This window comes from Diaphorina citri, unplaced genomic scaffold (genome assembly GCF_000475195.1).
Source record: "Diaphorina citri unplaced genomic scaffold, Diaci psyllid genome assembly version 1.1 scaffold71, whole genome shotgun sequence".
Taxonomy (NCBI): Eukaryota; Metazoa; Arthropoda; class Insecta; order Hemiptera; family Psyllidae; genus Diaphorina; species Diaphorina citri.
In genome coordinates, this window is record NW_007377508.1 from 260,800 (window position 1) to 273,345 (window position 12,546).

A 12,546-nucleotide genomic window follows, 5' to 3' on the forward strand; every position below is an offset into this window, starting at 1 on the left:
TTATTAATATTCAGAAAATCATTCCTTAGTTGTACAATGTAGATGGATAGACAGACTAATAATAACATCAAGATGACGCAAAAGACGCAACAATTAAACAACTTTCACTAACAGCAACATTTTCAATATTCACAAACTCCTGAATTTTTCAACAAAACAATAAAATTGATGTTTATTTTTTGGGTCTCATAACAAAACTCTTCTTTTCATTGTTTTCAGGATACTCAAATTCCCTCACTACAATGGCCAAATCTTCGTTCGACACGCATGCACATCTAAGACAGCCAGGTAAGCAGATGCCTCTCTTCAGCTCTTCTTAATTTAGGTACCTACTACTCTTGGAACTCACTTTCATTCGTTCAACAAAGGTGAAAAAGAATAATGGCCATCACCACAATCTGAGTTGAAACTTTGATAAAGTTAAACAACGAGGAATCTAGGATGATTGAACAATCAGAAATCGGTTTCACATACTCGTACACTAAGACTGTCGGAAAAGTGTCAAACATAAAAATCCTCCTGCACTGATGATAATTCCAATCTCCAAAGTTATGTAACTTGTCACTCTCGGGGTATGATGTGAAGTTTCCAGCACGGTTGGAATGGTTTACAAAATGATCACTGAAATGTGGAGGGGGCTAATTTCTGTCACGGTTAAAGAAGCTATTATGGCAAGATTTTATCTCAAGTTGAAATTGTGAGATCATACAAAAGTGAGAGTCCTCCCCCATGGGGTTGATTGACACTTGTGCCACCTCTTGTGATGGAAGACTGCGTCTGAATAATGAATCGAACGAAGTGATAGATAGAGGGAACTGTAAAAACGGAGGTCTTATCGTCAAGAAATTGAAGACAGAAGGTGGGCAGGATAGGTGAAAGTCAGTCGTTCCGAGAACGAATTTTATCTGTTTTGGATAAAGTTCGCCCTGAGCGGGAGTTGAATCCGCGACCTAGCGCTTAAAAGGTGGTATTTCTTGTCAGTCTTTTCCAGTCCGCTCTGTTATGGACCTCATTTCTAGATAACCCCTTTACGGCATCTCCATTTACGGCATTTACACAGTTTTACTTCATATTCAGAAAATCATTCCTTAGTTGTACAATGTAGATGGGTAACCAGATTAATAATAACATCAAGATGACGCAAAAGACGCAACAATTAAACAACTTTCACTAACAGCAACATTTTCAATATTCACAAACTCCTGAATTTTTCAACAAAACAATAAAATTGATGTTTATTTTTTGGGTCCCATAACAAAACTCTTCTTTTCATTGTTTTTAGGATACTCAAATTCCCTCACTACAATGGCCAAATCTTCGTTCGACACGCATGCACATCTAAGACAGCCAGGTAAGCAGATGCCTCTCTTCAGCTCTTCTTAATTTAGGTACCTACTACTCTTGGAACTCACTTTCATTCGTTCAACAAAGGTGAAAAAGAATAATGGCCATCACCACAATCTGAAATCTGAGTTGAAACTTTGATAAAGTTAAACAACGAGGAATCTATTAGGATGATTGAACAATCAGAAATCGGTTTCACATACACTAAGACTGTCGGAAAAGTGTCAAACATAAAAATCCTCCTGCACTGATGACAATTCCAAATCCAAAGTTATGTAACTTGTCACTCTCGGGGTATGATGTGAAGTTTCCAGCACGGTTGGAATGGTTTACAAAATGATCACTGAAATGTTAAGACTGTCGGAAAAGTGTCAAAAATAAAAATCTCCTGCACTGATGATAATTCCAATCTCCAAAGTTATGTAACTTGTCACTCTCGGGGTATGATGTGAAGTTTCCAGCACGGTTGGAATGGTTTACAAAACGATTCACTGAAATGTGGAGGGGGCTAATTTCTGTCACGGTTAAAGAAGCTATTATGGCAAGATTTTATCTCAAGTTGAAATTGTGAGATCATACAAACAGTGGCGTAGCGTGGTCTAAATTCAAGTGTAAGGCGTGTAGGGTACTAATTTCCATCATCCATGCTCTTCATGGTGAGAGTCCTCCCCCATGGGGTTGATTGACACTTGTGCCACCTCTTGTGATGGAAGACTGCGTCTGAATAATGAATCGAACGAAGTGATAGATAGAGGGAACTGTAAAAACGGAGGTCTTATCGTCAAGAAATTGAAGACAGAAGGTGGGCAGGATAGGTGAAAGCCAGTCGTTCCGAGAACGAATTTTATCTGTTTTGGATAAAGTTCGCCCTGAGCGGGAGAATCCGCGACCTAGCGCTTAAAAGGTGGTACTTCTTGTCAGTCTTTTCCAGTCCGCTCTGTTATGGACCTCATTTCTGGATAACCCCTTTTCGCGTAGATCTCCATTTACGGCATTTACACAGTTTTACTTCTATCGACAACAAAAATCATTCTTTACAAAATATGTAGTTTATTAATATGTATCTCAGGCAGAGAATCAGAAGTAGAAAACTGATGGGATATAATTTTCACCAAGTGTTGTCGCGTTCGACTATGTGTGGACAAGGCTTTACGGATGATTCCACAAGAAAAATACGCCTTTACTAGAGGTGGATTGAAATACGTCTTACTTCCCATACCATGCTTCAATTTCTCTCTAAACTCTGCAACATTTTCCACTGTCTCCTGTCTTCCATTTTCAATCTCAGCATTGAGCTCATGTCTTCTTCACTCATTCATTTTCCTCACCTTCCTACACATTTCATCAATACCCGTAACAAATTCACTCATTTTCATTTATATCGTTACTATGTACAGGGTAAGAAGAAAGCTAATCAAGTACCTACCTATAGGTATCAGTTTTTTTTTTAAAAAAAAGTGAAGTAAAAAAATCGCTGTTCCAAATGATTTTTTTTTTTATGAAACTTAAATCAGTAATTCGTTCCTCGTTCCCCCTATTTAGCATCCCATGTTGTAACAGACCGTGGCACCTTCAGCAATTTTCATAAAAAGTTACGCTCACTTCCGATTCGAGAAAAGGAAGAAAGTTTTAAAACTAAAGGAATTTTATATTTTCCCCAGCGAAAAAGTAGGAGGGGATAAAATGAGAGACTCACATTCATCGCCTTTTTTCTCAAAACAGAACTGAGGGAAATTTCAATTAGAAAAGACTCATTTGACCGAACGAAGTGACTTCTAAGCTTTAGCGAGACCGTTTTGAAATTTTACTCCCCATACTTTACCCTAGGATAAATAAATTAAGAAATAATACACTCTTGAGTGGTAGGTAACCACAAGGCGTGGTTAACATCGGAGGCGTTCTCTACCACCTAACCCTTAGAGCTCCATTATTATGTGGTCAAATTATCAAATACCTGAGGATAAAATTCCATGCCTCTGCTGGGATCGAACCCGCGCCCTCGTGTTTACCAGACGTCCTGACCACTACGCCACCGAGACAGGTAGACAACGAAGAGCAAAGCAAATAAGTTCCATAAAAACCCTCTACTGGTGGATATAGCTATGGCGGATGGGAAAGACATATCTCGGAAAAGCGAACAGAGACAAAAAGGAAAAGGAAGAAAAGGCAGAAGGCCGTGTGCGGAAAATCTAATCAGCCCTTGCTTTGAGAAGGGATAATGCAGGGCTCTAGAGAGAGGGTGGCGAGATTTTGGAATTAAAAGTTTTGTACAAAAACGAGGGATAGGGGATCTTTTTAGGCGTCAATTATAGACCCCTAATGATAATAAACCAACGATTACAACACCATCGTGGTGGCGTTGTTTACACTTGCAATTCCCAGATGTAAACTTTAGAAGTTCAATATGGGACGCGTTTTATGCCTTTGGAAATTGAAACGAAAGATTAGGTAGGTATTGACTTACTTTATCATGTGAACCTATTACGTTTAATGTGTATGATAATATTATTGTACCTTTTACCTAGGGACTTATTTGATGATGATGATGACCATTTCTTCATTCTTTGTTCCAGCGGATCCCTATCAAATGTTTGGAGCCACCAGTAGTCGATTAGCCAGCTCAGGTGAGATATTGGACTTTTATGCCTTTGGAAATAGAAACGAAAGATTAGGTAGGTATTGACTTACTTTATCATGTGCACCTATTACGTTTAATGTGTATGATAATATTATTGTACCTTGTACCTAGGGACTTATTTGATGATGATCTTTTTATGACCATTTCTTCATTCTTTGTTCCAGCGGATCCCTATCAAATGTTTGGAGCCACCAGTAGTCGATTAGCCAGCTCAGGTGAGATATATCAAGTGTGATTCGAGTGCTTTCCTTTGGGGAGGACGAGAGTAGTAGATTTTCTGGGTTCAACTCGAAACCAATCAAAAGCTGGTCCAAAACGTAACAAAATGAAAAAAGTCCTATAAATAAATAATAATTAAAGAATTCACCCCCACAAAATTTGTTTAAAAAAAAAAACTGCATGCGTGAAAAAATAAAAACAACATACAAGTCATTAAGATCTTCAGGTTGATAAAAAATAAATAAACAAAAGAAAAGACATATTAATCAGACACTACTGTAATTTATGCACCCTCTTCTTATAGGGAAAGTAAAATTCCTAACGAAATAAATAGTAAATATTGTTTAGTTGAATGTAGAGACAAAGTCAATATACCTACAACTACATAATTAGGTAGAGTTGAGACTTATGCAAGGATTACATAAATCCCATATTAGTATCTTATGGTATCTATTAGAAAAGATAAATTCGGAGATTAGGTAAGTTGCCTTGAAAAGTCTGATTCAGGGTAGCTATTAGAAAAGTCTGTGGTTTAGCCTTTTAAAAGTCTATGAATTTTCAACTACCTATTACCTTACAAATTAGGTAGAGTTGAGACTTATGCAAGGATTACATAAATCCCATTTTAGTATCTTATGGTATCTATTAGAAAAGATAAATTCGGAGATTAGAGAAGTTGCCCTGAAAAGTCTGATTCAGGGTAGCTATTAGAAAAGTCTGTGGTTTAGCCTTTTAAAAGTCTATGAATTTTCAACTACCTATTACCTTACCAAAGGACTGAGTAGACAATCGTAATAATTTCATAATATTTCTAAAATCATAAACACAAATCTACAAAAACTCCCATTTACATTTTTTTCACTCTTTGTCTATCTAATCAAAAATCCCAATTACATTTTATAAGCATTTTAGTAAAAAATGAGCCCTGATGCAAATTCAGACTGTGAAATCAAAATTGAATTTTAGAAAAATATTGCCGTTACCTGCTGGATTTTCATTTGTAAAACTCAATAGGGATGGAAAAGTTTCTAGATAGGATGAGACAATGAGTGGCGTAGCTCAACACATAGTTTGAGGGTAACCCCAATTTTCATCTAACTTCAATGTCTTCAAACTTAATAATAAATTGTAATAGTACGTGTAATAAATATTCAGAAAACAGTGCTCTATTTCTCACAGTTTGTGGGTTTACAGTCTGGTAGTTGAAATAACCAGGGGATCAAATTGAAAGAAATAGCTAACAAAGGATTTTAGGTCAAATTCACTATTTTTGTTAACTGCAGTAAATTGGTATGCGGACTATGCGGGTGTTCTAATAGTTAAGCTTTGAAAAAGCCTGGTATGGGGCAAGAGGAAATTCGAGCCCCTAACTGTAAAGTAACGCCCCCCACTGCAATAAATAGCTCCACAAAAACGGGGAATAGAATAGACTAGAATAAACCTTGTTTAAACTGCTTGGAAAAGAACTAAAAAGTCCCTTTGTTCCCATTTCAAACAATCTCTTAATGATCAGGCTAATACCGGGCCTTTTTTCTTCGCGAATTTTGAAATTGAGTCGATGAGTAAGAAAGCGAAACGTGTGTATCTAAACGTGTGTCTCTGATCCACTTAAGGTAGAAATACACTCCTATCACGTCCCGTGAGCTCATGGGGAGTCAGAAAGATATAGTTAAAAAATTTCCCATAATATTGTAGGTAATCTCGTTCATGATAGTCACACTGCCCTCACGTCACGTGAGCTCACGTCCCGCGGTGAGAGACGATCGGAAATTGTGGCACTGGAATAGGAGTATTTACCGCTGATATTATCTGCATAAATCAAGCTATTATTCGTATAATGTGTTTTTTGACCCCCAAAAAGTCATAGATTATAGATCGATCGTCGATCGACGTCGACTGAAACCGTACATCGCCTTAACAACATAAATTCACCTACTCGATATTTGGACACACCTATCATATACCTATCGTTCTGTTTCAGATATTACTACGACAAGAACATCATGACCAAGGTCCACGGCAAGCGGTACGCCTACAAGTTTGACTTCCAGGGCTTGGCGGCCGCAACACAACCCGCTGCGGCAGATCCGGCATATAAATACCAATCCGACTTGTTCATGTCCTCCTATCATCACTCTACCAAACTCAACTTCATGAGCTCAGCAGCTGGCATACAGTCTTCTACCGGTGAGTGAACATTTTTTTTTTTTTTTTTTTTTTTTTTGGGGGGGTTTTTTTTTTAAATTTTTTAAAAAAATTTTAGCTCACCCGTCTAGGACCTTGATTTCATGAACTTTTTCCTTAAGTCTTTTGAGAGTTATGGCGAAACCACTATGTCTCGGTGATGTAGTCTTCAGACGCGCGACTGGTAATTAGGCGAGCATGGGCTCAATTCCAACCAAGGTATGAATTTTTGCCCCAATATTGTTTGAAAATTGAGCACAGTAATAATAGTGGCCTACTGCCGAGGTAAAGGAACTTTTCAGTACAATATTGTCATTTCATAAATTTAAATACCTGGAGATAGGCATACAGAAAACAAATGAATGTACCTAAAAATCGTTGATTTGAAACTAATGTTCTCTTTGGTCGTTCAATTACATTATTATTTTTTTAGGCTTTATTTATATTGGCTAATGAGTTCATTTAATCTATTCTTGACTTCAGGTTCAGGTCAGATCCAGCTGTGGCAGTTCCTCCTAGAGCTCCTGTCTGATTCTACCAACGCCAACTGCATCACATGGGAAGGTACCAATGGGGAGTTTAAACTCACAGACCCTGATGAGGTTGCCAGGAGGTGGGGAGAAAGGAAGTCGAAACCGAACATGAACTATGATAAACTGAGCCGGGCTTTGAGGTAAGTTTTAATAGTAGTGCTCAAATAATAAATAACGCTGTCTAACTTTCTTGACTAGGCGGGCGGAGCGCTACCGCCCTCCTAACTCATTTTATTACCAGAAGTCGAATCTATTCTATTTATTTTCTTCGCCTATTCCCGTGTACAGATGGGGTCGGCGATTTTCTTCAGCCTCTCAATCTCAATCAGCCCTAGGGTGATTGCTTTGGGCTGACATTTGGATTTGGCTACAAATTTTACTAGTGGACGCCGTTCGCACTTAACCTTTGCTACCTATTTCTTTAGCGAGGGAAATTCAGGCTGTGTATAAAATAAAATTGTCTCAAACCCTACATCACGGCAACAGAAAGACAAACTATTAAGTCACTCATTATTTTTCATTTAAATATTTAACTCATCGCGTTGTGTAAATGAAAATTAGATTAAATTAAAAGAGAAAAGAAGATCTGTGATTTTTATTTACGCGCCCTTAAGCGCCTCAGCGGGGGGTCCTAGGGGTGAAATATTGAGGAGGAGGGAAGATAATATGAGGCTAAAGTTCGTAAGCGAAATATGCTTTCTCCATTTGTGGCTCTTGACTGAAAAATCTTGGTGTGAAAACAAGACTTGCTTTTGTCAATTTATAGGAAATAAAAATACACACGGACCTAATGTAAGTACCTAGTGTGATATGTGGGTGTGTAAAGTAAAAATATAATAAAAAAATGTAAATAGACTTGAAAACAACTCCAATAAAATTAAAATTACCCTTATGTTTAGGTACCAATGCAGACTAAATATTTAATACAAAATGTAGGTAGGTAAATGTGTATCTACATACCCTATTATATGTGTGAAATTTGAAAATAATGGAATGTGAAAATGGCGTCTCCACTAGAATACGTATTAATAGGTATTATAGCAGTGGATGCGCCACATTTCCTTATCACACTTTCTATTTAGAACACACTCAAGACGCCTTCGCAAGATTTTCATTCCCGGATTGGGGGTGAGTTGATGTTTGGGGAGAGTGAGGGTGTAAGGTGGGGATGCTTGAAGGCTTTTGAGGGTTGGTATCTTCTGTTCTCCAATTAGCTTGACGTTTCTTCCCACTGTTCAATCCTTTTCCTACCATCACCCTCTGTACACTCTGTACTCAAAAGCGGTAGGAATTATTAATTTCATCCGACAATCTCGGCCGATGTCATTCCTTCCGTCCAGGAAGCATTTATCTAATTTGAGTCTAGGATTCTTCAGCTGTGTCCAGTGTCCACACATTGTCCATCAAAAGTCGGTCGACAGTCGACTCCAAAAAAAGTTGTCTTTTGTATTTCTTTTTTCATATTGAAAAAAAGGCGACTTTTATCCTGTCGACCGTCGCGTTCGACTATGTGTGGACAAGGCTTTACGGATGATTCCACAAGAAAAATACGCCCAATTTTCATCAGAGTTCGCCCTTTATAGATAGGTTTTCCCTGTCCTTCATACATTGATTCACTCTTATAAAATCACCTATGATAAAATGATGAAATCTTAAGGTCCTGAGAAATGCTTGAAAAATGCACAGGAAAAAGCGTTGATCTCGAAACAGTCACAACTCAAAACATCTAGATTCTAATTCATAAATTTCTACAGAATATAGATAAGGAAATTGTTTACTTCTTCAGATAGTTAAGCTCTTGAAATAATACCTGATTTTAAGGAGAACATCAGTGCGATAAAAGATAATACTAAGGATAATAACATTATTACAAAATTAATCATAAGGACAACATCCTTACAATAATAATGATAACATTTCTAACAAAATTCCAAGGACATCTTCAAACCTTTCCCTGTTATTGGGGAACAAAAGCAAAGCATGGAGCCTTCGCCATCTCATTTACATACGAAACAAAAGTTAAGATAAAATAAAGATGTAATTAAACACAAGTAGAACAATATAACAATAATAACAAAAACATTAACATGGAAACAATAAATGGAAACAAAAAGAAGACACCAAAAATGTTTAATGTTCTTTGACAAAGTAGTTCATTTGCATTATTTTTTTCTTCGTTCATTAAATTATTCACTGATTTTAATTATTCTCTTACTCGTTTTTGCTTGTCCGGAAATTGATGTCTATTAAAAATTCAAAATAAGTTTGATTTGATTCCAAATTTATCAACTGCGGTTCACCCGTTTGAAGAAATATGTTCTACCTATAAAATTACCAGATTAAAATAAATTATTTCAATATTCTACGAGTACCAGTAATTGAAGAAATTCCATCAATATATTCAAATCCTCAATGAATTACCCCCTACTCACAATCCCATTCAAACCATAAAGACAATAAATTGTTCTCTGATGTTTTAATAAAGTGAAAATTAGAAGACAAAATAATCAGCCCTTGCTTTGGAAAGGATAATGTAGGGCTCTAGAGAGAGGGTGGCGAGATTTTGGAATTAAAAGTTTTGTACAAAAACGAGGGATAGGGGATCTTTTTAGGCGTCAATTATGTTAAAAACACGGGTGTTTTTGTGTTACCTTGTTTTATGTTCACTATTTGTATGGGGTTGTTACGTTGTTTTGCCTTATGTTTGCACTTGTTGTGTTGTCGAGTTCAATATGGTTAATGTTTAGCTATACTAAACTATCTTACTATTTTGTTATCAAAACTACTAAAGTGACTTGTCTAAAACTTAGAACAAAATAATCAAGTTGAAAATGTGATTTGAATATTTTGAGCCCATTTGGATCAACCCAATGGAATTTTCCAGGTGTGTAGTTTGAAGATATAATTTTGTATGTATCTTTCTAATGATTTAAGATTTAACCACTATTCAATACGATACTGTATCGGTTTGGTGTTTATTGCCCTTTTGATTTTCAAATCTACTGTTTGTATTGTTTTTTAAACGTTATCTATTGTTGGTTTTACTGTTCCAGGTTATACAAACTCGTTATCCAGCATGTCAAAGTCTCCTCTAGATCCTCATTCCCATTTCAGACAATCAGGTAAGTGATGCTGGACCATTCTGCATTTTTTTTATAAATCATTCCTTAGTTGTACAATGTAGATGGATAGACAGACTAATAATAACATCAAGATGACGCAAAAGACGCAACAATTAAACAACTTTCACTAACAGCAACATTTTCAATATTCACAAACTCCTGAATTTTTCAACAAAACAATAAAATTGATGTTTATTTTTTGGGTCTCATAACAAAACTCTTCTTTTCATTGTTTTCAGGATACTCAAATTCCCTCACTACAATGGCCAAATCTTCGTTCGACACGCATGCACATCTAAGACAGCCAGGTAAGCAGATGCCTCTCTTCAGCTCTTCTTAATTTAGGTACCTACTACTCTTGGAACTCACTTTCATTCGTTCAACAAAGGTGAAAAAGAATAATGGCCATCACCACAATCTGAGTTGAAACTTTGATAAAGTTAAACAACGAGGAATCTAGGATGATTGAACAATCAGAAATCGGTTTCACATACTCGTACACTAAGACTGTCGGAAAAGTGTCAAACATAAAAATCCTCCTGCACTGATGATAATTCCAATCTCCAAAGTTATGTAACTTGTCACTCTCGGGGTATGATGTGAAGTTTCCAGCACGGTTGGAATGGTTTACAAAATGATCACTGAAATGTGGAGGGGGCTAATTTCTGTCACGGTTAAAGAAGCTATTATGGCAAGATTTTATCTCAAGTTGAAATTGTGAGATCATATACAAAAGTGAGAGTCCTCCCTCATGGGGTTGATTGACACTTGTGCCACCTCTTGTGATGGAAGACTGCGTCTGAATAATGAATCGAACGAAGTGATGTCTAAGTTTTTCAAAGAGGTTTGATAGAAGGAACTGTAAAAACGGAGGTCTTATCGTCAAGAAATTGAAGACAGAAGGTGGGCAGGATAAGTGAAAGCCAGTCGTACCGAGAACGAATTTTATCTGTTATGGATAAAGTTCGCCCTGAGCGGGAGTAGAATCCGCGGCGTAGCGCTTTAAAGGTGGTATTTCTTGTCAGTCTTTTCCAGTCCGCTCTGTTATGGACCTCATTTCTAGATAACCCCTTTACCTCATCTCCATTTACGGCATTTACACAGTTTTACTTCTATCGACAACAAAAATCACTCTTTACAAAATATGTAGTTTATTAATATGTATCTCAGGCAGAGAATCAGAAGTAGAAAACTGATGGGATATAATTTTCACCAAGTGTCTCCCCTAACTATACTGAGAAGCTAAGCACGCGACTTTGAAATCAAACTTTTTAAAACTTGAAAGTTTTAGCTTCTCAGCTCTCTCTCTCTCTCTCTCTCAACAATATGTTTTCAAATTCAATAATGCTCGAATGAGCATAAATCTAGAAGAGTGTAAAGAGTGGAAAACTAAGGACAAAAAATAAGAGCGACGACGAAAAAACAATCTGGTCCTTGATTGACACATTAAGGGAAGAATAACGTTGGGGTCAAATGTATGAAGTTGATGATGAACTGAAAAGTCAGTCAAATGTACACACATACACACGTTCTCTGATGCTCCCCTCCTTTCTGATTGCATTCAGATTCCAAGATTGATCTGAGTTCATAAAGGTTTGGTTACAAATGTACCGTAACACACGTTCTCTGATGCTCCCCTCCTTTCTGATTGCATTCAGATTCCAAGATTGATCTGAGTTCATAAAGGTTTGGTTACAAATATATGAACGTATTACAAGAATTGCGGCTCCCTTACAAAAAGTTGATTGACAGGGACTTTGATAACGCTTGGAGTTCCCTCAAGTTCCAACATTGAACACTATAAGACAGATGGATATACCAAAATGTAACCTCACTCTGAACGTATTACAAGAATTGCGGCTCCCTTACAAAAATTTGATTGGCAGGGACTTTGATAACGCTTGGAGTTCCCTCAAGTTCCAACATTGAACACTATAAGACAGATGGATATACCAAAATGTAAGCAGGGACTTTGATAACGCTTGGAGTTCCCTCAAGTTCCAACATTGAACACTATAAGACAGATGGATATACCAAAATGTAAACCTATTACAAGAATTGTTCATGCGGCTCCCTTACAAAAAGTTGATTGGCAGGGACTTTGATAACGCTTGGAGTTCCCTCAATTTCCAACATTGAACACTCTAAGACAGATGGATATACCAAAATGTAACCTCACTCTTTAAAATATTAGTGGATGTGTCATTATTCCCTTTAAACCTAATGTGTAGATGAACCTAATGATATCTGACGTTTCTTCTTTTAAAATTAGTGGATGTAACATTAATCGTTTAAATTTTAGGTAGTTGGAATAATCTTCATTAAATTGTTCTCATGACATTGTTCTTGATTAAATGCTGTTTTGCTTTCCACATTTTTTTTTCTTTTTTTTCCAAAGAGAACTTTGAAATTTTCTTTCGATTTATTCGTTTGTTTGCCTTGAAAGACCGTTCAACACAATATTTCCAAGAGCCCCAAAGAATTTTAGGGAGGAAAACAGAAGTAA

General features: G+C 36.8%; 1 protein-coding gene across 1 annotated transcript in view; it reads left to right on the top strand.

Moving 5' to 3' along the window:
- LOC103520751 (DNA-binding protein D-ETS-3-like) overlaps positions 1–12,546 on the top strand; it is a 73,977-nt gene that overhangs the window by 55,418 nt on the left and 6,013 nt on the right. The window contains exons 9-12 of the mRNA XM_026831736.1: positions 3,918–3,968; positions 6,869–7,058; positions 9,972–10,040; positions 10,280–10,348. Of these exons, the coding sequence (XP_026687537.1) occupies positions 3,918–3,968; positions 6,869–7,058; positions 9,972–10,040; positions 10,280–10,348 (379 nt within the window). The remainder of the gene's footprint in view (positions 1–3,917; positions 3,969–6,868; positions 7,059–9,971; positions 10,041–10,279; positions 10,349–12,546) is intronic.